The sequence below is a fragment of the Alligator sinensis genome, unplaced genomic scaffold (genome assembly GCF_000455745.1).
Source record: "Alligator sinensis unplaced genomic scaffold, ASM45574v1 scaffold211_1, whole genome shotgun sequence".
Lineage (NCBI taxonomy): Eukaryota > Metazoa > Chordata > Crocodylia > Alligatoridae > Alligator > Alligator sinensis.
In genome coordinates this window covers 2,544,726-2,572,237 of record NW_005842024.1, presented here as the reverse complement: position 1 = coordinate 2,572,237, position 27,512 = coordinate 2,544,726, and the positions used below count along the sequence as shown (strand labels likewise).

At 38.4% G+C, this 27,512-nt stretch overlaps 1 protein-coding gene across 5 annotated transcripts in view; it reads left to right on the top strand.

Moving 5' to 3' along the window:
• GALNT7 (polypeptide N-acetylgalactosaminyltransferase 7) overlaps nucleotides 1-27,512 on the top strand; it is a 102,972-nt gene that overhangs the window by 67,505 nt on the left and 7,955 nt on the right. For 4 of the 5 annotated variants that reach the window (XM_014519276.2, XM_025202411.1, XM_025202412.1 and 1 more), the window contains exons 3-10: nucleotides 4,527-4,693; nucleotides 13,758-13,888; nucleotides 14,133-14,212; nucleotides 15,190-15,372; nucleotides 15,538-15,720; nucleotides 18,755-18,872; nucleotides 20,223-20,345; nucleotides 24,203-24,421. In XM_014519276.2, coding sequence (XP_014374762.1) covers nucleotides 4,527-4,693; nucleotides 13,758-13,888; nucleotides 14,133-14,212; nucleotides 15,190-15,372; nucleotides 15,538-15,720; nucleotides 18,755-18,872; nucleotides 20,223-20,345; nucleotides 24,203-24,421 — 1,204 coding nt within the window. The remainder of the gene's footprint in view (nucleotides 1-4,526; nucleotides 4,694-13,757; nucleotides 13,889-14,132; nucleotides 14,213-15,189; nucleotides 15,373-15,537; nucleotides 15,721-18,754; nucleotides 18,873-20,222; nucleotides 20,346-24,202; nucleotides 24,422-27,512) is intronic. The other variant, XM_025202414.1, reaches the window with a different exon arrangement.

The window sequence follows — 27,512 nt, the reverse complement described above, 5'->3', positions numbered from 1 at the left end:
TCCCCTTGTACAAATAAAATTATATATAATCCGGACAAATGTCTATATATATCCAAAACACTCCAACTCTCTTTTTTCAGACCTGGATGCTTTGTGGATTTTATCTTTGAAACACTCAGTTGCATAATGAGCATCATTTGTTTTCAAGCAGATGTTGAATTCTTTACAGTTGACCTTCCAAGGAAAGTTAAGGATATATAACTGGGGCATATTAAATGTGCAGCTCACAGATCTGTTTTTAGTTGGTTTTCTTGGACAATGGAGACATGCAGGTTACATATGCAGAAAACAAAGTTGGAGTATCTTGTTTTTACCAGAAACTTCTCTAGCTGAGAGGTGTGTGGGAGTGGAAAAAAGTTAAGTTTCACTGTAGTAAAAGGTTCACAGTAGTATTACTTTATTTTCTGTACTAGGTTTAGTCTCATTAATATCTCAAAAAGGAGTGGTAAGGTGACAAGATTTGAAGCTGCCTAGGTTAGTTAAGATTAAAGGAGACTATGAGCAATTTCAGATGTACCAAATAAATTAGAAGATGATTGGACAGGACCTCCTCTAATATAGAAATATGACATAATGCATTTTCAAACAAATCATCTGAACTAGTTATATAAATAGTTTGTTTTTAAGTCAGCTGTAATTACTCAAGGAAAAAGGTCTAAGTCATTGTGGGCATTTCAGAAACTTTCCACTTAGTGTTTGGTAGTGGTCAGAACACACAGAAAATCTTAAAATGTATGAAGAACTGAATACAAAATGTTGATGAAACAGTAATGGCATTGCATGTATTTTTATGTCTACAGCTCATTACTATGTATAACTTTAAAAAAAACAGTAGGAGTAGAAGGGATTCATGGGTAAATAATATTATTTAGAGACATGGACAGACTAAAAAGCTTGGGATCAGTTAATTTGGAAAGGGGAAATATGATATAGATACTGTTTTCTCTTTTAATCATGCAAGAAAATGGGGGATGTTATGAAATGGAAAGGCTGAATGTTTCACGCTCGCACAAATACATTTTTAAAGAGCCCAAAACATTTGAAACTTGCTGCCACAAGAAAATAGGACTTAAACTTAACTGGAAAAAAAAATCAAAACTTTTGTATGAATAATGAGACATTGTGGCTAGGGATAAAAATTACACATAAACTGGTTTAAGTAATCAGAAACTGGTTTAAACCTGTAACAGAACAGAAGCTCAGTGCACATAAACCAGTTTCAAAATGGCTGAAACTGGTGTAAGATAAACCTGATTGAATGTAGTATCAGACTTAACTGATTTAGGTTGAACTGGTTTATGAAACTTCTGTCCCAGACCCCTTCCTGGTTTAAGTTAAATCACACTCCCCTAGCATCCTGGCATGCTTTCTACCTCTGGACTGGGCTGTGCTGTCTGCTCCAGCTGGCTGGGTCTGGGGCCAGGGAGTGGGGTTAAACCCACCTTCCCCTGAGTACAGAGCTCCCGTTCCCTGCTAAACTTATAGAAACTTACTGCTGGCTGTGACTGTGGACTACAAATCCCAGAGACACCTGGAATTAGGAAGTGATGAGCAACCAGTACCATACCTAGATTCCTGGCAGTCCCCGGCAAACTTTTAGTATCGGGCCTCCCTTCACCAGAGATGATGATAATAATAATCGGACAATGGGAAAAAATTACCCTTTCTGTCTGGGCGCCAGGTGGCCACCCGGGTTGCCCATGCCTGTGTCTGGCTCTGTAAGCAACCCTGTAGAGTCCTGCTGCTGTGATTCTGGACTGCAAATCCCAGAGACCTCAGGGGCAGCATGAAGAGGAAGGGAACGCATAGCCCATGCTGGCTATGTGCCAGAGGTGCATGCTCTAGCATCCCCCCCAGCTTCTGGCCTGAGCTACTGCAGGCATGTGACTGCATTTTCTGAATCAAAAGTAAATGTATTTCCAGTTGTTTCTCAGTTTAATCTTTGCAGCTTAGACTAACCTGCAAAGACTGAATTCACAGATTCACAGGAGATTAGGGCTGGAAGAGACCTCATGACAGCATTGGGTCCAGCCCCCCTGCTCTAGGCAGCAAAGACTGCTGGGGTCAAATAACCCCAGCAAGGTGTGCATCCAGTCTCCTTTTGAAGATCTCCAGGGTAGGCGCCTGCACCATGCCCACTGGGAGTCTATTCCACAGTCTGGTCACACAAACCATAAAGTTTTTCCTTATATCCAGTCTGAAACCTCCTTCTAGGAGTTTATGACCGTTATTCCTGGTTTTCCCCTGGGGTGCTTTTTAGCCTTGCCCTTTTTGACTATCTGTACTTAACCCTACAATTGCTTTAGGTAGAATAAAGAATTTATAAGGTATACAAATCTATATGTTTTAGGACATAAGCTGACTAAGCACTGGGGACTAGAAAATAATTTTCTCTGAGTGGGTTATTCTGTAGTTACCCACAACTTTCCTTGCACTTTTCTATGACAGCATCTTGTACTGATCATTGTCAAAAATATGGACTAGGAGTCTCCAGGGCTATGGGATAGGAGAAGAAATCAGGAGTTGCTAAAGACAGCAAAGTTGCCTGAAGAAAGGTTCGCCTGATTAGTATAACCGAGGCCATTAAAAGGATAGATTAAATATTAATACCTGTGGAGTGAAGAACAATGAGCCAGTAAGTCAACTGACTTCCTCAGCTGCTTGAATAGTGTTGCTGCTGCTGCACATTGGAGCAGGAATTAAAGCAGGGTGATTCTGTTCTAGACAGAAAAATCAGCTTGCCTTCTTAAGACATTCACCTCTGTTTGGGGAGGTGGCTGAGTTTTGAGGAAACTATGCATGAAATATGCAAGTGTGGTACTAACATTTTAGATGCTCAGAATTCTAAATACATTTTCAACCAGATGGTACTCAGTATCAACATACCATATTGCTCAAATCCAAGACAGAGGGGGGTTTTCCCCCACATTCAACATGGGGCAAAGAGCCCCTCATCTCGTGGACATGAGTACAAGTGTGTGTGTAGGGATGGGGGGGGTTGGGTTTCTGATCTCACTCCAGTCCTGACCTGGGGTGGGAGCTATAGCTGCTGTCCCTCCATGCCTCCCGCCCCCCATGGCCACTGCCCCCTGCATGCTGCTCTGGCCTGGGTCAGAGTGGAACCAGAGCAAGAGCTGCAATTGGGTAAGTGACAGTGGGGTGGTGAAGGGGGACAGGCAGCAGTGGGGGGCAAGTGGCAGGTAGGGGGCATCCTGGGCATGGGGCAGCCTCCAAGGAATTGGGGTTATGTAGCAGGAGAGGCAAGTGGAGTTGGGGGCAGGGAGCAGGCTGCTTGACTACCCTGTTCCAACTGCCGTTATCCCTGCAACTGTTTTCCCTGTTGCAGTGGTTAGGGGGACAAATTTAAGATGACCTTCCAATAATTAGATTCTATGCATGGAAAATGTATAACAAATGTATGCATTTTCCATGAATAGAATCTCATTACTGGGGAGGTTGTATTAACTTTGAAGTCATCTTGAATTCAGGTAAATATGGTATTAGCTTGCATTATGCTCTGTGATTCTAAAACGGCCCACAAAGTCTTCGTTTTTTTTCTAAAAATGGTTAGTCTGTTAGGTCACACAGTTTGCTTTTATTGCTTGAAATTTTCAATGCAGTTAATGTTTGTTTTCATGTTATATGTATTTAAAAAGAAGGCAGCTTTATTGGGCCATGTTTGAATTTGTTCTTGGTAGCTTACCTGTTCATTGTTGTTTTATTTGTTTAAAAACATTTTACAGTTGCACAAAATTGGGCAAGTCACCAGAAGTAGATCTGGTAAAAACTTATGGTGCTTCTTTTTTCTTTGGGGGTTGGGAGGAGGGGGTAGGTTTTAGGACAGTGCTAGCTGTTGTTCATTACAACTGACAGTTTATATGTACCAGTGATTGCCAGTGGCTAATTTTTTTTCTACTGCAAAGATAAAATCTCTTTAAGCAGCTCTACCAGTAAAGCTCTACTCTTTAAGCAGCAGTTTTCTGCATTATAAAAACTATGTTCAGCAGCTGGCACCTGAGCTTTTCATATGCAGCTGCTGCACTTCTGTCTTTTCTGCTTATTTAATTACTATATATTTAAATGTGTTTAGTTCTGAATGGATTGTTTAAACTGCAGCTTTGAGATGGAGTGGGCAACAATCCATTTAATATGTTCATAACTGATTTAGTAGTCTAAGTTTTGTATCCTAAGCAAGTAATACAAATGGAAACATTAGAGACTACTTCCTTTACTCTAACTTTCTGATTTTTCAGTGATAAAGATTAAAAAATTTTAAAGATTTTTCAAAATCCTGGATGCTGCTTTTTTATAGGCATGTTATATAGGAGATCAGGCAAGATGATCATAATTCTCCCTTCTGGTCTTAAAATCTCATGATTGTATAATATTGTAATGCTATTCTGTGCTGTGATTCTGATTATCTTTAATTTAAAGCAAAAGTATGAGTTAAGATTTCATTTGTACAGACACATTATTGAGTAATATTAACAAAGAATCTAAGTGTAACAGGATAAATTATTTTACAGATGCAAATATTGGCATTATGGTGAGAACCTACTCACATCCAGTGTTATCATTGTCTTCCATAATGAAGGATGGTCCACACTCATGAGAACAGTACACAGTGTAATTAAAAGAACACCAAGGAAGTATTTGGCAGAAATTGTACTGATTGATGATTTCAGTAACAAAGGTAATGCTATCTATAAAAAAAAAAAAAAATTTTTAAAGCATTTATTGGTTTTACTGTCCTTTTCTGTGAATTGTATTCGATTATCCAAGAAAAATATCATGTCATTATGTAGTCATTTTCAGCTATCATTAAGATGCAAACTAAGTTTCAATGAATTGCTTTAATAAGGAAAAAAGCTGGGTCTAAATGCATGTATCTATGTTCTAAGTATATATTTTACATCAGGTTTCTTCTCCCCATAGAATTATTAAGTAGGATATTGTGGACACTGGTTAATTAGCATGCCCTAATAGCTATCATCCTAGATAGTTTTTAGAATAGTATTGTGAAAAAGATAATACTAATTTTGAAGAGAAGGCTCTTTTATGCTATCTATATTGGATAATTTTGGCTTAAATTTTGCTGTATTTTAAACTTGACTAAGATTAGTGAAAATGAACATAGCTGGTAAAATATTTTTTGTGTTTACAAATTTTATAAGGACATTTTGAATGTGTCATTTCTTATAGGTCTTTGAAAGAAAAACAAGTTCTTATACACACTTTACATAAAATGACCTCATGGCTGGAGCATTGGGCTCAGAGTGTAGTAGTAATCAATGGCTTGATGTCTAGTTGGCAGCCATTATTAAGTGGAGTGCCCCGGGGGTTGGTCCTGAGGCCAGTTTTGTTCAATATCTTCATCAGCAACCTGGAAGATGGCATAGAGTGCACCCTTAGCAAGACTGCAGATGACACCAAGCTGGGCCGAGGTGGGGGGTAGTAGATGTGCTGGAGGGTAGGCCTAGGATTCTTAGTGACCTCGACAAATTGGAGGACTGGGCCAAAAGAAATCTCATGAGGTTCAACAAGTCAAGTGTAAAGTCCTGCACTGAGGATGGAACAACCCCATGCACCAGGGAGGTCGGGAGCTGACTGGCTGGGCATCAGCTCTGCACAAAAAGACCTGGGGGTTACGGTGGACAGTAAGCTTGAATATGAACCAACAGTGTGCCCTTGTTGCCAAGAAGGCAAATGGCATACTGGGATGCATTGGTAGGAGTCTTGCCAGCAAGTCAAGGAAAGTGATTATTCCCCTCTGTTCAGCACTGGTGAGGCCACAACTGGAGTACTGTGTTCAATTTTGGACCCCCCACTAGAGAAAGGATGTGGAAAAATTTGAGAGAGTCCAGTGGAGGGCAGTGAAAATGGTGAGGGGGCTGGGGGCACATGACTTCTGAGGAGAGGTTGAGAGAACTGGACGTATTTAGTCTAGAAAAGAGAAGACTGAGGGGGGATTTAATAGCAACTTGAAGCAGGGCTCAAAGGAGGATGGAGCTAGACTGTTCTCAGTGGTGGCAGATGACAGAACAAGAAGCAATGGTCTCACATTGCAGCAAGGGAAGTTTATGTTGTATATTAGGAAGAACTTTCTCAGTAGAAGGGTATTAAAACACTGAAGCAGGTTACTCAGAGAGGTTATGGAGTCTCCCATCCTCTGAGGTTTTTAAGACCCAACTTAGACAAAGCCTTGGCTGGGATGATGTAGTTGGGGATGGTCCTGCTTTAAGCAGGGAGTTGGACTTAAATCACCCCCTGAAGTCCCATCCAACCCTATTTTTTATGATTCTATGGGGGCATATCAGTGAGCTTTCAGATGCTCGTATACCCATCTTCCTTTTCAGTTGCGGCAAGCAAGAAGGGAATAACTGTACTGTACACAGTGTATTATTTAAATGTATAACATGTGTTATATATATTGATATATACATGCACAGACTTTCCTAGTATTGAAATGTTAATGTCTAGTACAAAGTAGGGCTGATTTGAGAGAAGAATTGGAGGAATGATATATAAGAAAAGGTTGGTTTGAATTTTAAAACTGAATAGAGAAAATGCATATTTTATGTAACGCATAATGAGCCTGTGGAACTGACTATCACAAAATTGTATTTTGGCACAGTGCTTAGTAGTAGTAAAAAAACCAAAATGGATGTTTTGTGTGGATGAGAATATTTACAATTATAGGAAAGTTTAGTTTGTAAATGAGGCACTGGCTTTTTACACTTTTCTGATGTACCTTGTACTGGACATTGAGAGAGAGAATGTTACCATTGGTTTTGATTAGTATGGTGGTTCTTATTCAGAGCTAGTATCTTCAGAGCCTGACTGACCATTCCCATCTTGTTCATCCATTGAGTTGGTATATATGGCAATGGGCTAGGTAAGTTTGAGCTGCTCCTCAAACTTATATATGGCAATGGGCTAGGTAAGTTTGTAAAGCTCCTGCTTTAGCTGCTTCTCCCTTCTTGGCATGAGCTGAACCCAGAAGAGCTAAAGCAGAAGCAGCGTACCTGCTTGTATAACGTGATGCCGTCAGATGTGCTGCCTCTGCTGCAGCTTCTCAGTTGAGCTCCATGTGTCTCCATAAAATCAAGGCATATGGGGCAGTTTCAACCTGTGGCAGCAGCAGCTTGGAAATAAATAGGCTTCCTGAAGAGAGGCACATGGGGCAGTTCCATCTGCCCCATGTACTGTTACCAAATCTGCCCATTACTTTGGGGTGTGCTCATTTATTAGGGATAGTTTCTAGGGTCTTGGTGATTCTGTCAATGTGCTGCTTGTGTTACTATACGGAGCTGTATTTCTCCCTTCTGCAAGACCTCACCCCCAGTGGAGCTATCTTGCAGGACTCAATCTCAATGGGACTGGGTTCCTCCAGTCACCAAATCAGTCATACACACAAACACACACAAATTAACGTGACACGCCTGACCTGGCCGGGCTGATCAACATGGACAGGCTGACACCCTCATATGCCAAGAATCAGTTCATAAGAGCAACAATAAAATGCAGTCAGACACAAGCACACAGGTAAACAGAATCCCTCTGAATCCGGCTGGGTGTCCAGCTGACGCCCTCATGGGCCAGCATTCAGTTCATAAGGGCACGTCTGAGTCAAACTGGGTCAATCAGCCTGTACAAGCTGATCCCCTTATGTGTTTCAAACTCAGCACGTCCCAATCTTTGGCCTCTTGATGAGCAGACCCCACAATAATTTGGGCTTCACAGGGATCTTTAGCATAGGTAAAAGAAGCGTTGCTGCAGAGCACGGGAGGAAAGAGAAGCAGAGAAGGAAAAATATACCCAATTACTACCAGTTTGACTATAAAAGTTATTTATTGCTAAGCATATGAAATATATAATAGTACTAGTAGTAATAGACATGCAAAAGAAAAACAAACACCAACAATGACAATACTACCCTGGTTTCACTAAGTATTTGGGGAAACTTAGCTCAAGCTTAACTGATACAGTTCAGGTTCAGAAGTTTATGCCTAGAAAGAAGACAGAGAACGCTGGGATCTCACCTAGTCCACGGTACTCAGGCTGCAAAGCTGACAGGCACAGTCTGTAGCACAGTCCTTGAAGGGAGAGATGATCTGTTCTTCCAGCGTCCCAAGAACGACAGGGGATGGTGTCAGCACAGGGGTTTTCTTCTTCTCCTTCTTTCCTCCTGCTTCTACTTCTTTTTCTTCCTTTTCCTCTAGCAGCACACACACTTACAGATTTTTATACCCTCAGTTTAGCTGCTTCGAAGCACCCTCAGTAGTGTAAATCATTGTCTTTTCTATTGACAAGGGGTTATCTGGTTTGGACCATCTCAGGAAACTGATTGATAATCAGGAAACACTTAAGATTAGGGAGTAACCCAAATACTTGGGAGCCAGCTTGAAATTCCTATGGGTGGCAGATATACTGATGGGATATCTCATGGTTTCTTCAGGAACAATAGATAGCTTGCAGCATCAGGATTTTGGATTTTTACTTGTTGTGCACAAGCCTCAGCTTAGCATGACTTTTCCAGATCTTACTATAGTCTTTTAACAGACTTAAGACAATTATTGGGGTGCTCATAACCTTTTGTGGAGAGGACTCCCACCAGTCGTCTCGGGAAAGATATGACAACACCTGGGATTAGGGCTCCAGCAGGCTGGATGCTGTGATGAACCCTTAACCATTGTTCAAATGTTGCCCATACCCCCTCTGACTCGGTCTCTTGCCTCAGCATTCCCTAACCCGGCAACCGAGTTTTAGTCAATCAAGTTTAAATAGGCCTCCCATAGTGGGACCGGGGAATGTACGGCCCGAGATGCCTATTAAACTTAGAGCTGTGTGTGTGTGTCTGGGGGGGGGAAGTCCTTAGCAAATCCAGATTAGAGCTGGTCTGATAAATGCTGAGCTGGGTGTGTGTGAACATGGGTTGATTAACATTGGAAGCACAGATTCCCCATCATGCAGCACTCTCCTGCTTCTCTGGTCCCAGAATTCACTGCAGTCTCTGCTTCAGGCTTTCTGTTTTCCATCTCTCATGTAAATGAGACCTAGGGCAGTTGATTCACTCTTGTCACCCTTATCTGGTGAGGGTCTTAGGTGCGTCTCTCACTGCATCTTAATCAGTTTCGTTTAGGTAGAGGAGGGGAGGGGGGGGGTGAGTCCTTTGTGAGTCAGACAGACTGTATCCTGTACCAGGGTTGCCCAAGAATACAGAGCTGAGACGTAACAGTACCTCTTTTCAGAAGACACTGTGCAGGGTTAGACTGGGAAGGGCTACAGCAAGAAAACACACTTCTGCCAAAGCCACTTCCCAATCTGGCACAGTGCAGATCTGCCTGGCCACAATGGTGGTGGCTATGGGATGAGTGTAATATAATTATAAGGATCTAATCAACTAATAACTAATTCATAATTTAACAATGCAGTTATGGTTATAATGTAATGTTCATAATATATTTATGCTGTTGTTTTTTTTAATTGGGCTGCTACAAAATTTTGAGAAGTTATTCCGATTTCATCAGATACTAAGCTCAGAATGAAATGTTATGACCCCCTAACTGTGCCAGTACTCAAATATAATACTATAAAGCAACATCTATTCTAGGGTGCACACTCATTAAGCAGCTTAGGGGAATAACCAATTGACTTTATTTTGCAATCCAAATCACTCTTGGATTTTGTTTCATGTTTTTTCTTTCTATTGCAACCAAGGGATGTAATAAGAGAATGAGGTTATGGGTGTGCTGAGCTATATGAAAACAATAAAGACAAATATGCTGCTGAGATATGGATCAGACCTGTAGTTGCTGAAGGAGTTGTTATGAAATCTAAATTAGGCAAATAATTGCAATGGTATATTTATGCTTTTTTAGCCAACACAAAGTAGTACTCAGGCAATAGTTAGAGATGTTAGTTTCAGAATTTTCTCCTTTCTCCACCTGTTTCAAACATGGATTATAACTGCCATTCCAGCCATCAGAGACTGTCTGGACACAACTTCCTGTACAACTTGTTAAATGTAACTACCAGACAAAGTTGTTTGAGAAACATGAGCCCTTATTCAGGAGCTCTGTGCGCTGAATAAGTTGTACTGGCAGTTTAGTAATGGGGAATGAAGCTCTTATGCTGTACAGGAGAGAATTTGTGAGCAGTTTTTACATCATTTTCCTACCACCCCCAGAAAAAGGTTAAGATAATATGTTTCTGTTGGCAGTACTTCTGAACACACATATTCAAAATTAAGAAGATTGTAAAGGGTACCCATTAATGTGTGGCTTGTATTTATGGGAATTATTCCTTTCTAGTTCTGGAGAAGAAACAGTTTACTCTTCGTTCATCTTTAATGTTTTCAAAACGATTTGTTTTATAATCTGTCGGTAGTAGTTTTCTTGCTGAACAACTCTCTTCTTATTCTCTCTTCTGTATTCTTTCTGTCTCTTCTGGGTATGATATTTTTTCATTATAAAGAATTTCCAGATTGTTGGGATTCTCTTTCTTTTGTGTTTTATTTACTTATTTATTTATTTTTGCTAATTTGCTTTGCCAAAAGTAGAGAAAAACAGTGATTACTTCAAGTCATTGTCAAGTTAATAAAGCTCCCACAGCTCTAATATTATAAATGGAAATTCTTAGATTAACTAGATGTTAAAATCTAATGAGGAGTGCATAAATGCCAACATTTTCTTCCTTTGTTATTAGTGTAGATTAATTTTTATCTTCTTTTGTTGTAAATGTGTCTGATAACAAAGGAAATGGTTAATTTTAAATATTATTACAGGACCCTTAACTTCAGATATTTCCTAAACCTTCTCTAGTTTTCCTGCAAGGCTCAGTGCTCCATTATCACCTTTTTTGCATTTAAACCATGGCTCAAGTACTTAAGTACTTACCTAACTTTAATCCTGAGAATAGTTCCACTGAAGTCAGTGGGATGAATGTTTAGAGTTACGCTTCAGCTAATGTTCCTTGCTGATCCAAGGCATAATATCCTTCCTGATGAAAAAGGGCCAGATTTTCAGCTGGGCTAAATTGTTACAGCTCCATTTGTAGCCACTGATTTATACCAGCCACGGAATTTCAGTGTTGGTATTTCAATAGTCCTCATGCGATATTAGTTTGTGTCTCCACAACTAGAAAAATACAGATGGGAAGCAAATCAATCAGGCAAAATCTGAACAGATGAGAGGGGAAAAGATTTACTTAGGTTTTTTACAACTTTGCTTTTTACCAATACATTTGGATGAATATTGGAATCTTTGTTAAATATTATGTTCAGCCTCTGCATTAAGTTTTGACAGTGCAACAAAATCTGGGGAAATTGGACTGAATATTTCCTGATTTATTTCTAAAAGGCTTTTTTCCTTTTTTCCCCTTCTTCGCCACCTATTTAAGTTTTAAAGACATCAAATAAATGTATTTGATTTATTTCTATCTATCGCTAGGCCAGTGACTTCCTTTCTAGATGTAAAGCCTGTAGAGTCTACTGTCTTGTGATTTTACAAAGCTAGACCTTGGAACCCTGTAATATTAGGAAAGGGGAAATTCATGACTTTTCATTGGGAACTGGAACTTGTTCCTAGACCTGGAAGAGTCTAAGTTAATTAACTTTAAAGTCTTGATACTTCAGGAAAGCTTTCCACAATTTGTGTTAAAGGATTTTATGGCTCTCTTTGACCCTTGCACAGAGATAACTAAAGCATGCTGTTCACAGGCAGAAAGATTTGAAAATTACTTCAGTATTTTAAGTCTCTAAAGCATTCCTGACAGTTTTTCTGTAGCATATAGTATGTCATAAATAGAATACATAATGGTCTGATATAAAGATTTTACTGGCACTTGTTTAGGATGACCGAGTAACTTGTAGTTTATGCATTCTCTAACTTTCTGATCACACTTACTACGTATGCTGTGTGTCTTACAGATTAAATTTTCTTTTTCTAGCTCAGCTTATGCCCCTGTGAAATATTTGTAACACAAATATTTAAAATAGATTTGCAAAGAGAGGAAGACAAGGGCATGTCAAATGTTGTGCCTACCTATTTTTACTATGAAATTTCTAGAAATCTTTTATGGAAGTTTTGTCTGGATGAGTATTACAAAGAGAGAGGGTTAAAAAAAATTCTCTTCTTGGTATATGATCACTGAAACAAATGTGGTTGTGTTTTGCTTTTTCATTTTAATTATTCAGGCAAGTACCCTCTTGTTATTTAAATTGCAATCTCTGTTGATAGGTGGTTTTTTTTAATTGAAGATGAAGTAAAATGTAGGAATCCTTGAGACTAAAGTTAAGGTGTTATCTGTAAACAAATTTGAACAGCTTAATTAACTTAGGTGCATAAGTGCCAGTTTTGGCGTGTATATTTTGCAGTTCTATTCTGGGCACAATTTAGTTGTGCAAATGTCTGCTCAGTTACTCAACTAAGTACACTCAGCAGGGCTAGGCTTTGGCTGGGTAGGATTGTGCTGCCAAATGCTTGCCCAGGTTTCTATGATTCAATCATAGAATCTCGTGCATATGTCCCAGCTGTAGTCAGGCAAAAATCCACAGCTAGTTGGTGTTAGAGGCAGTGGAAGGTCCAGGTTCTAGGCCTGTATCTCCTCCACAAGGTCCCAGGTTAGGCATTATCCACTCCCCTTGAGGCATCATCCCCTCCCCTGGACAGCCAAAGGTGGGACCAGAAACAGTGTGACTCAATAAGATGGATGCTGTTCTGACTGGGAGGTCTCCCTGGGTTCTAGCCTGTGTGCTCAACTCCCACTGGGCAGAAACTTCTCTATTGGTCTCCACCCATTTTTATTCAATTACTATTAAATGTCAGGTTCAGTGGGTCAGCCTTAGGAAGACAGCTGTCGAGGGGGCTAGAAAATGCCTTGCTATACAACCTGTCTTCTACCCTTTCTTAAACCTTCATTTTTGCTTCGTGATGCTTCTAGCTGTCATCAGTAGTTTTCCATCCTTTTCACTTTGTGCTTGTCCTTTTGATTTGATCATCAGATGTTGGACCACAATCTATTCCCCTTAGTCATTTTCCTTTAATTAAATACAGTTTCTACTTAAAAAAAAATACTCAATCAGAGATGGACTTGGCTAGTACGGTCTTGTGTGTAGCTGGGGAAGGTGGGCAGAAATCTGGGCCTTTTGGAGTTTTTGCTCAAGTTCCCAGCAGCCAAACACAAAATTTAACAAAGATTTTGTACACATTAGCACAATTAATTTATATCAAGTTAAAATCATGAGGTGAGTTAGTGAATAGTCATGGACTGCTTGCTCAGAAGAATTTATTGCATGTTTCTTCCTTCGGCTATTGTGTCAAGTGAAGTCATGGATTCTTCCATCACTTCCTGTCAAATATGACATGGTACAAGTTGGTTATAACAAACACTTTACTTCCTGTATTTGATTTTGTATTTTACTCAAATTTATTGGATGTGAGTAAAACCTGAAACTTGACATCCCATGTATTAATGGAAAAATATGAATTTGTCAGTCCTCGTCTTACGGTCAAATTGATAGAGTGCAGTTACAATCTCATGGAGCTCCTACTGTAAAATCAAAGAATTTCAAGTCTAGGTATCATCCCACTTAAGTAGCAAGTTGTGATCAATAGTTTGCAGAATATTTATCTGAGATGATTTTGCGTTTTAACCTTCTAGACTTGTTAGCTCTGGTCAGTTATGTTCACTTAGTTCTGTAAGTGCAAAGGTTATAATTATAACGTGGAAAACTTTTTTTTTTTATTATTTGATAGCACACTTAAAAGAAAGACTAGAGGAGTATATTAAGCAGTGGAATGGCCTTGTAAAGGTATTTCGAAATGAGAGGAGAGAAGGTTTAATTCAAGCTAGAAGCATTGGAGCCCAGAAGGCTAAACTTGGACAGGTAGAAAATGTTTGATAAAATTTAAAAAATCTTTTAATTTAAACAGATGCATAAAACTGTTGGTATTGTATTGTGAATATTATTCAAGTAAGTTAAGCTTAAATTCTTAAGACTTTATTGTGTAAATTTTTAAATGCATATGTGTATCAGAAATTTAAAATGATAAGCTTTATTGAATCAGTGTCATTGGTATAGAAAAATCTCCAAAGATTATATCTTTCCCTCTTTTGTTTTGTTTTTAAAGGTTTTGATTTACCTTGATGCCCATTGTGAGGTGGGAGTTAATTGGTATGCACCACTTGTAGCTCCTATATCTAAGGACAGGTAATGCTTTCCTGTTAGTTTCTATATCTGGGAATTCTACTCTAGGAAGAAAAATAGCCACAGTAACAATCTACATGTTTCAGCCATATCCAGGGTATTGTTAATATTACAGTTATTGTGTAATCACTCAGAGTAGAAGATCTTGTCTTGTAACAAGTAAAATAGTCATGTAAATAATATATAGCTTATTTTAATTGGGGAATTGAAGAAAGGGGAATACAAGGCAGCCAACTAGTTTTTCCATGATTCTTTCTTACAAACCCTATTAGAAATATCCTAATTTTCTTACTTAGGGCAAAGGAGGAACCTACATAAACAAGACTGTTATTAAAGCTGAGCAAAGAGATGGTATTTAAACTGGGGGTACAAGTCTGGGAGTGGCAGGGAGAAAGGGGGAAAGAAGAGAGAGAGAGTGTGTATGTGAGTACTAACCTTTGATTTAATGGAACTTTTCAGATCATTAAACCTCCTGTGATCTTAAGAATGAGTTTGGCCAGTATGTTTAAAAACCAGTACTGAAAAACTTTCGTGGTTTAACAAAGCAATATTTTTTCCAAAAGACTGCGTTTATAAGGAAATTATATATAGCAGTCTTGGCTAGTTAAAGTCTATAGTTGCAAAAATAAGAGCAAGACTTTTATTTTTCTTATTGTTTCACTGTAGTGAAATTTCTTGTTTTTCAATATAGATAGGAATTATGGAAAATACTAAATATTTACCAAATCTTCCATGTTTTTCTTTATGGCCATAGGAGATATTTTATTAAGAGCCTCTTGTCAGGAAATAAATATTTCCAGTATGCGGTTGACACTCTTACAATAACACATGTATTGGAAAGTATGTTCCTGATCTTTGCACTTGATTTTTCAGTTCCATTACAGAAATAGTAAAAAGTTAATGGTGGATCTATTAGATTAGACAGATTAACTTTGTTAAATTGTATTCTGCTCTTTCTTCCCCTTCTGTAAATGTTTCAGAACTACATGTACTGTGCCCCTAATAGATTATATAGATGGGAATGATTATTCCATTGAGCCACAGCAAGGTGGGGATGAAGATGGCTTTGCCAGAGGGGCCTGGGACTGGAGTTTGCTGTGGAAACGTATTCCGTTAAGCCACAAGGAAAAAGCCAAAAGAAAACATAAAACTGAGCCTTATCGGTAAAGAGTGCTGTTTTTCATTCTGTGAATTGTAATGAACGAATATCTAAACCCTGTCATTTTTCCCCCTTCTTTTCCCATGTACTCTGATTCACATAAATGTACCATATGGGTCCATGTACCTACTTAACCTCATCCTCCCTGCTGCCATCCACAATCCTGCAGAACCACATGCACTGTGCCGCTGATAGATGTCATAGAGGGCAACACTTATGAGATTGTACCCCAAGGGGGTGGTGACGAAGATGGGTTTGCTAGAGGAGCATGGGATTGGAGTATGCTATGGAAGAGGGTGCCTTTGGCCAAGCGAGAAAAGGAAATGAGAAAGACCAAAACTGAACCGTATCGGTAATCACTAAATCACTTACACATTTTTCCTTTCTTAAGTAGATACTGATTTACTAAAGAGTCGCGGGTACTTCTAGCTTGGTTTTTTTTTAATGCTCCTAACAACTGTAGATGCTGTGTCAAAAAGAAAAAAAAAAAGAGCATCTTTCTGTTGTATCTCTGTTGCTTTCTTGTACCTCTCCACCTCTGTTTTTATCTAATTAACACTGCAAGCAAAATACAGGATGTATTTTAGATTAATGATTTTTATTTGGAAAAGTAAATGATTTGTATGTTTCAGTTTCCAAGTTTATCAACTTACCAAAATTTGTGAACTACTAAAATTGACTGGTAATGCAGGGAACAATAATAACTGTTTACTGATTTGATCCATAATAAGCATGCCATGAGTGTTCAAAAATAGTGCTTAGCTCATAAAATCTGTAGTCTACTATGTCTCTTGAAAGTGTGCATATAGCTTTTATGTGCATGTATCAAAAACCAATAAATTAAAGGTCACATCTGACCTTTTAAAAAGACACTCATTGGTTTAAAATCTTAAGATAATTCTTTAGCCCTCTGCAAAGTATCAACTAAACAGAATTCCATTCTCTTTTGTGGGAGGAGCCTAGTGATTTTAATATAGTCAAACCTATTTCCTTTAGTACGTGAGGGATATATTGTTCCAACCAAAAAATACATTTTAATGTTTGCTTAAAATGTGGGTTTCTGAACTTCTTTCAAGACTACTTAAGAGGCTGTGGTTCTGCTCTGCTTTTCCTTTACACTACTCTAACCCTGTAACCAAGATTACATGCATCTGAATATAATCTTTGCAGCTCTAGAAAGTTGTGCTTTATCTCAGTTTTATACGCGGTTCAAACAAGTTGTGAGAACTAATTAATGCTTTACTTGGCACTCACCCCATGACTTGTGAAAATGGCAAAACATGCAAGAATATTATGAAGCTTTGGTCTCTTCAGTACTTCATAGTATGTAAGAGAAGAATGCTGTCCACATTGAAAAGTTAACATTAGTTTAATGCTGGTAAAGGTTGACATCACATTTGTATACACAACAAAAATAGCTATTTGAACTATTTTCAGAAAAGCTCAGGAGATAATAATTAAAAATATTAATTGAAACAAAAATACATCACTTCTTGAAAACATCCTTATCCTAATATATATCCAAAGTAGATGCATTTTACTGTGGCAATATGAATCAAGTAAAGTATACATTTTGGTAAAATAATGTAGGAAGATAAACTAGTTATGTTTTCCCTGAGCAGAAAAACAAGAGTATAGTAAAATGTAAGGTGTCCTATCTATTACATTTATCAGCTCTCTGATACCTGAAGGATCCATGTGACATGGCAGCAATTTAGAAAGGCACTCTAGCAGGGGTACGCAACCCCAGGCATGCATGCCAGAGTGTGGCACATGAAGGCATTTTGCTTGGCACGCATGCCTTGAGGCAGACAGTGGGAAAGTGGCTGGGGCTGCAAAGCCACAACAAGGATCATGCCCCTCTCAGCTCTCCTGCCATCTACCCCTGTCATGGCAACATCTTCCAAGTCGAGGTTGCAGGTGCTTTTGGCACTCTGCCCAAAAAGATTGCCGAGCCCTGCACTATAGTAAGTGGTGTAGTACATGGAAACGTAAAAAGAACTCCACATACATCTGAACAAGGATTTGCACTGGTTGGGAGTAATAGATCCATAACATTTGTAACCAGCCATCCTTGTAGTTGACTGAGAAAGCATGAGCTAATTCTAATTCTTCAAGTTTTATGAACTTGCTCAGTCTTAGTTTCTGTGCAGAAGGGGAATATGCTGCCACTAATATTAAAATGATATACCATATCAACTAAAAATCCAGAAATCTTAAAAGGATAGTCTGGAGCAGAAGTTAACTACCAACAGCCTGTGAGACAAATCTGGCCTGCAGTTGGGGTACTTTGTCTGTGGCTGGGCAGCTGGAAGCCTCACCCATGCCACATCACAACCAGATGGCAGAAAGAATTGCAGCGTGGCTGCCATCTCCTAGCACATGCCTGCCTTGGACCCAAGCTAGGTCATTCCAACCTGCCACCAGAAAGCATTGTTTATTTCAGGTCTTAAAAACTTGGTTTCATTTCATAGCTGTGCCACAGATTACTTTGGTAACCAGGAAAAATTCTGTGGCTGTTTCCATTTATCTTTTAAAGATAAACTGCTTGCTTTGCAGAGGTGTGTGAAGCTTAACTCATTATCTTTTCTTCTTGGCTTTTTAGGCCTGGGGCAGAAGATGTTCAATTAAATAGGCAAACTAGATTCACATTCTCAGGTACTACTAGCAAGTTGCCAAAGAACTTTGATAGCAATCACAGTGGTAGAATATTCAACTGAAATGGACAACATCTTTTCATGTAACAGTTCTTAATGATGTACAAATCTTGTTTTGTAGAGCTACTTTTGGCAAAACCAATTTTTAAACAGTAACATTTAATTTGAAACCTGTACAACTTGACATTGTCAAAATTCCATATAACTTGCTTCTCCAACCTCCATAATTATAAATTAAATTTTCTGCGTGATTTTTCTTCCATGGTTGTTATATTGATTTTTTTTTCAATAGAGCTCTGTAATAGATCTCTTGTTGTGTAGTGAGGTTTCAAGGTGGCAGCTTCTCAGAACACAAATTGTTTCCTAATAGGGTCTATTCTCCTACTGGACATACTTTAAACTGCATCAAGAAATGGTGCAATGGTTCTTTTGATGTAATTAATAGAGTATAACTGTAGATTTAATTTGGTTAACAGAATAATACTGGCCAGTATTCTGTGAAATTTACAATAGCAATGAAATCAATTATTTCTTTTAAAAAATTACACAAATTGAAAGAATCACAGCAAGCTTGAAACAAAGCTTTATAATACCTACATGTACTGCCATTCATCTAATCTTTATCATGTATTAACAGCAAATTGAACCTTACATTAAATTTATTTTTTTTCCAAAAGTCTGTCATGTTCTGTTGGCTAAAGGAATTATTTTTGTGGCTCTTTCTCTTAGGTCTCCTGCAATGGCTGGCGGATTGTTTGCCATTGAACGTGATTTCTTCTTTGAACTGGGTCTCTATGATCCAGGTCTTCAAATATGGGGCGGTGAAAACTTTGAAATCTCTTACAAGGTAACAGCCGAATTGATCTGCCTTCAAATGAGAACTTCTAAAAATTATAAATATTTATAGAATCTCCATTGTCATAAATACAGATTACTTTAAATACAAGCTACTGCAGAAACTTAAACCTGCCTTTGTTCTTCCTTTTTTCCAGTCCTCCTGGGAAAGGAAAAATAATCCTGGAGTTCTTCACCATCATAGAAAATTCTTTAAATAAATATTTGCTTTCAAAAAGAAAGGTGGTATGTGGAGAAAATCCTAGCTGAGTAACTCATCAACAACATATTCAGGGCATTCACAGGAATTCAAATGGCAGACAGACCAGAGAACAGTGTCCTGATTAATAGAAGTAAAAGTGCCAAATTTATTTTATAATCCAACAGTTTTGACAGGGAGCCTTTAACTTGTAATTGAATAATAAAGTTAAGAAGAAGAAAGTAAATTACGAAGTTCATAACACTGTCAGTGGTCTCAGTTCTTCAAGCTTGGCTGATGGCCATATGGAATTTGACCTGATTGAGAATGGCCCAGTTTTCATGGGTTTAGTTCATACCTATCTTCAGTTATAAAAGATTTAAATGCAGCATTATTTGGACTGTCTTTAAATTGTCCTTTTTCTTAAATTAATGGGTGATCCAGAGTGATCTCTGTGAGGTTGTTTTGTTATTGTTTCAAACTGTATCAGTTCAGTATTCTCTACCATTTTCATTTTAGTGTTAAAATATTATTGGTGTCTAAATGCATTTCCATTACCTGCTGATTTGATCTTTTGAAGATGACAACAAAGCCCCATTAAAAGAAAGCCAATATGTAGCTTAAATTACTACTTTGGTTCATACCCAATTAGGAGCAGTTATCTTTGTGAGTTCCATCAGCCATTCCTACTTTTTATTTGGCATAATAATAATAATAATAATCCTGAGTATAGGAGGTCTGTGATAATTAAATGATTTTGTGTCTCCCACATAATTTTCTGTAGAAAAAAATTGGGATGGGCATCAAAGAAAGAATAATATCTGTGAAAATTAAATGTGAACTGATATTTAAGAAAATAAAACCTGACCTGTTTTTATATACTCATTTATAACTGCCTTTTCAAAGAATAGTGGAATGTGATCCTGAAAACATGATTCTGAGGTGCCGCTTTATAAAATACTTTATAAGATACTTCATAGAGTTGCTGAAGAATGTACTGGATAGAACCCCAGCCTTTTATTTCAAGTCTTCATTCTTCCTAAAGTCAAGAATGACTTGTTGCAAGGCTCTCTGTTATACAATCAGTGTAATAAGAATTTGTTTTACATGCTATTGGAATTGTACTTGTACTTATTATACATCATTCTGTGTTTGAACTTGCAGATCTGGCAATGTGGAGGGAAGTTGTTGTTTGTTCCTTGTTCTCGTGTTGGACACATCTATCGTCTCCAGGGTTGGCAAGGAAATCCACCACCAGTCTATGTTGGATCTTCTCCTACGTTAAAGGTAAGACCAACTTAAAGCCAGAAAATGGTTTCATCTTAAACTTACAAACACAGCTTGTAAATTCTAAATATACAACTCTTCTATAGCACAATACACAGTTATTTAAAGAACCATCACTTTTTTGTTAGGAAAAGTCAGTAATTTGTTTCCTCTGACTACCTGAACATGAAAAATGTGATTTAAAAATATTTGCTGCTTATAAAAAAACTGTTAATAACATATCCACTTATTTTTGTTGTAATATCATTTTTAACACTAAGTCATTGTCTACCTAGGAAAATAACTAAGAATAGCTATTTTGTGATCCCCTCAACCTCCAGATAGCACATTGTTATTCACACTGGGGGGCTTTGTATATTTGGTTTAGTCCATTTCAGAAGCTGATTAAGCTAAATTGCAGAATGACTCGTGAATAGTCAGACCTGTGTACTGTTAGACAAGATACTTTAACTACATACTAATTGTTTAGTCTGGCCTGACTTCAACAAGGATTTTAGCACAGTCTCCTATGACATTCTCATTAATAAGCTAAGGAAATACAGCCTAGGTGAAAGTATTGTAGCATGTCTTAGAGTCATAGAGGAGTAGGGCTGGAAGGGACCTCCAGAGCTCATCTAGTCCAATACCCTGCCTGAGGCAGGAACATCCCTATCCAAACCATTCTGTACAAATCCATAATCTAAACTCTGCATAGGACTACCATCAACCCTGACAATACACCTGCCACAGATAAAGCAGGGGAACCATGGCATCCAGTGTCCTGCTTCTATGAACTGTTATTGAGATATGCTCAAGAGATGCTGGGTAGAGGGACATGCCTCTCACTACAGAGGAAGGCAAAAACTCTCACAGTCCTGACCCCAAATATGGCAGTCGGCCTGACCCTGAGCAGTGGGACAAGACTCTCTAACCAAGAACCTCTGGCTTTGGTCCCAGCAGGACCCCAGTCAAAGTTCCCAGCCTTGGCTGTAGCCAACAACAAATGCCTTTGAGGGAGGCTTAAAGTCACCCTGACAGATTGTTAGCACCACTGTCCACTAGATAGTACTTGGGGATTGTTAGAGCACAGTTAACTCTTAAATGGAACATGAAATACAAACACAGAGAACTCAGTGTCCTAAAATCAAAGTCTAACTTTATTAGTACAACAAGTATTATCTTAGCAGTTTCTATATTCAGAGAGAAAAAAACACTTTGTACAATGATCTCACCCAATCCCAGATGTTACTTTGCTCAACAGAAGAGGCAGGCCACACAGTTCCCGAAGCAAAGAATGCGTCGTTAGCTGGGATGGCCCAGTCAGGTGTTGAAGGCTGGATTTATGATGACAACGACGACACACTTAACGTTCTTGCTTCCCCCTTTTATGCTTTTCTTTAACTTCACTCCTTTGATGACTCTTGCTTTTGGATTGCTCTCTCTCCAGTCAGCATCCTGTCCGTATTTTATCCTGTCAGCATATTTCTTTGTTCAACAGACCCATCACAAGCACACCTCTTAATTTGGTCTTGATTAAATAAGGCAGTGATTAAATGAGGCTGAATTTAAAAGAAAACTTTAAACAATACTGTAATTCACCATTCTGGAAGCAAGGTGCAACTTTAAAGCATAAAATGTGACAAGCTACCCTAACAACATGTAGCAGAAAGGGAGGAGTGAGGCCAACCAGCAAAGCCCAGAAGCATAGGAAATACCCATAGTAGAATATAGGCATAGCTACACCTAGGTCATCCCTAACCAGTGGCTGTCCAACCTCTTCTTGAACACCTCCAGTGATGGAGAATTCCACAACTTCCCTAGGCAATCTAAACTTCTTTTGCTGCAACTTCAAGACATTGGTTTGTGTCCTCCTTTCTGCAGCAAGAGAGAAAAGGTGTTTTCCCTCTTCTTTATGGCAGCCCTTCAAGTATTTGAAAACTGCTATTGTGCAGTTTTAAGAATTTTGTATTCGAGCTGAACATGCCTGCCTCCTTCAGTCTCTCCTCATGTGACTTGCTTTCCAAGCCCTTTTCATTTTTACTGCCCACCTCTGGACCCTCTCTACCTTCTCCATGTCCTTTTTAAAATGTGAAGCCCAGAACTGCACACACTATTCCAAATGAGGCCTAACCAGTGCCAAGTAGAGATGCACTATTACCTCCTCTGGCTTGTACCTAACGCTTCTATGGATGGATTCCAAAACTGCATTCACCTTTTGTGCAGCTACATCACACTGCAGGCTCATACTGCGTCTGTGGTCTACCAAGTCTCCCAAGTTCTTTTCCATAGTGCTGCCATCCAGCCAGGTATCACTCATTTGATATTTGTGTTTTTGATTATTCCTCCCACGGAGTAGCACCTTGCATTTGTTTGTATTGAACTTCATCCTGTTAGCTTTAGCCCAACTTTCCAGCCTGTCAAGATCCTTCTGAATTGTGCTCGCATCCTCCAACGTGTTTGCAGTCCTCCCCAGTTTTGTCTCATCTGCAAACTTGCTGTAGAAGCTTTCTGTGCCAGCATCCAAATCGTTAATAAACACATTGAACATACGGGGCCTAAGACAGACCCCTGTGGGACTCCACTTGAAACCTCCTGCCATTCTGACATGGACCTGTTAATAATTACCCTTTGCTTGCAGCTACTGAGCTAGTTATCTATCCACCTTGTAGTAGCTTTATTTAACATTTCTCCAATTTGTTTATGAGAAGGTCATGCAGGACCTTGTCAAAAGCCTTGCTGAAGTCCAGATGCACTATATCTGGATGTGGACAGTCCAGCAGAAAGCTACAAAAATTATTAGAGGCCTGAGAAGCATGACATATGAGGAAGGTCTGAAATTACTAAAATAATTTAATCTGGGGAAGAGAAGACTGTGGTGGGATTTTATAACAGTCTTCAAATACTCAAAGGGTGATTTTTTTTTTTATAAAGAGGAAGAAGGTAGCCATTTCTCTGTGGCTGTAGCAGTCAATAGTAGAAGTAATGGCTTCAAGCTGCAGCATAGGAAATTTAAATTGGAGATTAGAAGGAATTTTCTGAATATGAGGGTGATCAAGCACTGGAATAGGCTACCTAGAGAAGTTGTGGAATATCCATGCCTGGATATTTCCAAGAACAAGTTAGACAGATGCTTGACTTCAGTGGTTTAGTCAGGGATGACCCTGCCTTGAGCAGGGGGCTGGACTCGATGATCTCATGAGAGGTCCCTTCCAGCCCTACTTTCCTACAATAGTAATATTTTACCATGCTAAAAAAAAGCACGCTTTAGATATGCTTATGGAAAATGCTTTGGCACTACAATGAGTGCCATATAAGAAAATGAATATAATTAGGTAGCAGGTAATGCTCCATGAAGGGAAATAAGGAACATTGTGGGATGGTTATAGTCCATTTTACTTTCTTCAATAATGTTTTTCCTTTATTACCGATTTTTTTTTTTAAGAATTTTTATAATAGTACTTTCTATTAGTATTAACAAGCCAATCCAGATATAAAAGAGAAGACGAAAGCTCTCTCTTAATTGAAATGTTCAAGATCTAAGTCAGTTGCATCTGTAGAATCCCTTGGAGAATTAATAGTTTAAGAGAAGGATGTGTGGAAGGTGAAAGCAAACTCTGATATCTCTTAACAGAAAAGAAGTCCCTTAGACTTAACAGTGTCTTAGATCCCTTGTTAAGCCTGCTTACTTCAGCAGTTTTACTTCTAAAATACATTTAAAAATGTTCTATTACTGTATCAGCTTTTAAGGAAGGCAGATTATGAGTATTTTTTAATAATTGCATGCATTAATATCTTTACAGGACAAATTTCTAAATTGGTGGGATTAAAAACTTAATTGAACTAACTTTTTTCAGTAGTGATGATCGTTTTTTTCACAGAACTACATCAGAGTCGTGGAAGTGTGGTGGGATGAGTACAAAGATTACTTTTATGCCAGTCGTCCAGAGACCCAAGCACTACCATATGGGGATATTTCTGAGCTTAAAAAGTTCCGGGAAGATCACAACTGCAAAAGCTTTAAATGGTTCATGGAAGAAATAGCCTATGATATAATTTCATTTTATCCTTTACCACCTAAAAATTTGGAGTGGGGAGAGGTATGTACATTGTACACATGTAAAAAAGTATACCTATTAGAGATTCTTTTGGTAAGGTTGTGAATCCTCAGAGAAACCAATGGTGTTGTATTTGATAAGCGTTTTGATATTTAAACTGAACACGACAAATTTATTCTAGCTGTTAATTATTGGGTTAGGAAAGTACCTGATAGACGGGTATAAAGATTCATTCATAATCTTCATGTACAGTATGAATGACTGAGCCTTGAGGTTGAACATGTGGGGTTTTTTATTTTTATAATTAAATATAATTAATTACACTGTATGTTCGGAATTATTTTATCTGTGCTAAGTTCATTCTACAACCCTGTGCCCTTCTTTCACTATGAATTCTCATCTGCTTTACGTAAAGAAGGCGTTTATATAAAGAAGTAATTGGGGAAGGTTACTTATTTGGAATAATCCCCTTTCTAGCATAAAACTGGCTAGTAGCATATTCCCTGTAGTAAAGTAAATGCATTATAAACATACTTGTTGGGCACTTTTTCTTAGCAGTATCATCTTAGCATTAATTATTATTTATATTTGAATAAGATATCATAGTATGTGATTACAATTCTAGGATCTCATAATTTCAGCATTCTTGTTTGACTACAGGATAACCAGAAGCAAGGTTTAAATTCAGTGTACTTTTTCAAAGTCTCCCCGCCCCTTGTGTGTGTGTGTGTTTGTTTGTTTGTTTTAAGTACTCCCTTTTACAAAAGTCTGTCTTTCAACTTGAATTTCCTGCTTAATGACCGGGCAGTGCTGCAGTGCTTTTTCTGGTCTCTTCCAGTGTCTATTTCTGTAGAAGCCCTGGCCTGTATGGCCTATAAGTTTATTGAATTAATTTTTGAAGGACATGAAGACAAAGATAAAAAAGTATTCTAGCCAACAGAGGATAAATCCTGTGTCCCACCCTGTTTTTGGCCAGTTGGTTAATCCATGCGATTAGTATAGTGGAGTACTTTAGAGAACCTCACTGGCATAAAAGATCTGTTCCTATGACTTCTGGAGCACAGAGCAGTACAGTATATAGTGGGGATTTGGGGAATTTATTAGTACCTACATATTGCGTGTTGTGGAGAATTGGCTGTACAAAATTTGTGTAGTCTAAGGGAGGGCAAATCCCAGGTCAGCAGTGTGCTTTCCATAAGCCATATTTCTTATCCAAGGGCACTGAGCTAGTGCATCAGCTTTACAGATGCTGAAACCTGCATACGAACAAGAAAATGTTTTTACGTGTTGTTCCTAAACTGTAAGAGACAAAATGGTTGTATCAGGAAGAAAGAAGGTAAAGAAGGACACCTGGTAAAGGATACCTGTGAGAACAGCAACAGCAGTCAGAAGCTTTGGAAAGCTTAAAATAGTGTTGCAGCAATCCAGAAGCAACATGCTTCTCCATAATTTTCTTTTATCTATTTTAATTGGCTACCAGTTATCACACACTGACTTAAGATTCTTATGTTTATTTGCTCCACGTATATAATATTGCCACAAGGGCCATTGACAGATGTGGAAGGAAAAAACGCCCAGCTCTTTATTGGAAGAGGAAGCACATTAGTTGGACGTGGCTACCCAGCGTCTGTATAGATCGAGTGCTTTAGGAGGGCTTTTTGGTGCTTTTCAATCAGCTATTAGATAAAAGCACCAAAAAGCCTCACTGAAGTGCATGATCTATACAGATATTGGGCGAGCTGGGTCAAACTAACGTTATGCCTCTTCTGGGCGTGTGCTGTACTTGGTGTAAGGACGTACCAAGCTGAAAGTAAACCGCTGTTTTGTTTTGCTTTGTTTTTCACATATGTAAGCAGCCAGGATGGCCAAGAAAGTTGTTTAATTCTGCTACTTAGTTAACTTTCATTATTATTTTCCCCCCTCATATGTCACAGGCCAGCTGGGCACTATGAATATATTAATTTAGTTGCAGGCTGATTAAGTACTGCAACTGTATTAGCCACTGAGCTGTTTTGTTTGGGATCGAGGAGGTGATGTTGGGAGGGAAACAATAACAAGTTTTACTTATGACAGTAAAAATACATTTTACTTATAATAACAAAAGATATAGTTTGCACATATAACAGTTAGTAACAAGGTTAAGTTAAACCAACAACATAACAATAAAAGTTAAAATTGGCAATGGTAATAAAAACAGACAGACAAATCAACCAAGAGTTCCCACTTGGTTAGTAACTTATCGATAGTCCCTCAATCAGGTACACGTCAAGTTGATTCAGTGAAGTCAGGTGTCCCTGATCCACGCTGTCGGAGGAAAAACCAGAGGAAGGTCCCTCAGTCAGGATCTGGTCCTTGCTTACACAGGGAGTAAGAGATCCAGGGGCATGGGACAGCAATGACCTTTCTGTTCCGTCCTTCCTGCTGGTTACTTAACGTGCTGGTTACTTAACGTGCTTGTTCTTTTATATTTTGTCTATGCTAATCTGTTGGCTTTAGAGCCACTCACAATCTTATTCTATAGCTGTTATCCTATGGGGTTAAAAGGTGTTAGAAATTATTGTAATAAGTTACTGCCCAAGCTTGGGTTTACTCAATAAGCAAATCACACCACATCACTTTGGGGTCTGAGATTAACATGTCCCCACCCAAGTTCAACTCACTATGTTAAATTATACCTTGTGGTTAAATTCGTTAATTTTACTGACTCTAAGCAAAAATGTATTAAATTAGTTAGGTTTGCAGTTTCACTTTAGTTCTGCTTTTTAAAACTCATGCTAATTCCATGATCAGTGCAAACAGCTATATATATATAGTTTTGGTTATACTCCAGACAAGTTGAAAACACCTACAGGAAACAGTCTCATAAACTTTATTTCAAATACCTTCAAAAAGCAGATTTCTTTTTACTATAAATTGCTCATTAACCCTTCTGGTTCTGACCATCACACGCATATTTAAAGGATTACTTTATTGAGTGGCTACTTAGTTTTCAGGTTCATCTTCCACTGATTGTCCTCTGGTTAAAAAAAAATTAATATTTGCAGCATCGTTTTCCCTTCTTGTTTGTATTTTTAAAGGAATCGCTGGTGTAGAAAGAATTTCTGAAATTCATTCTAAACCAGGTCACTAGGTT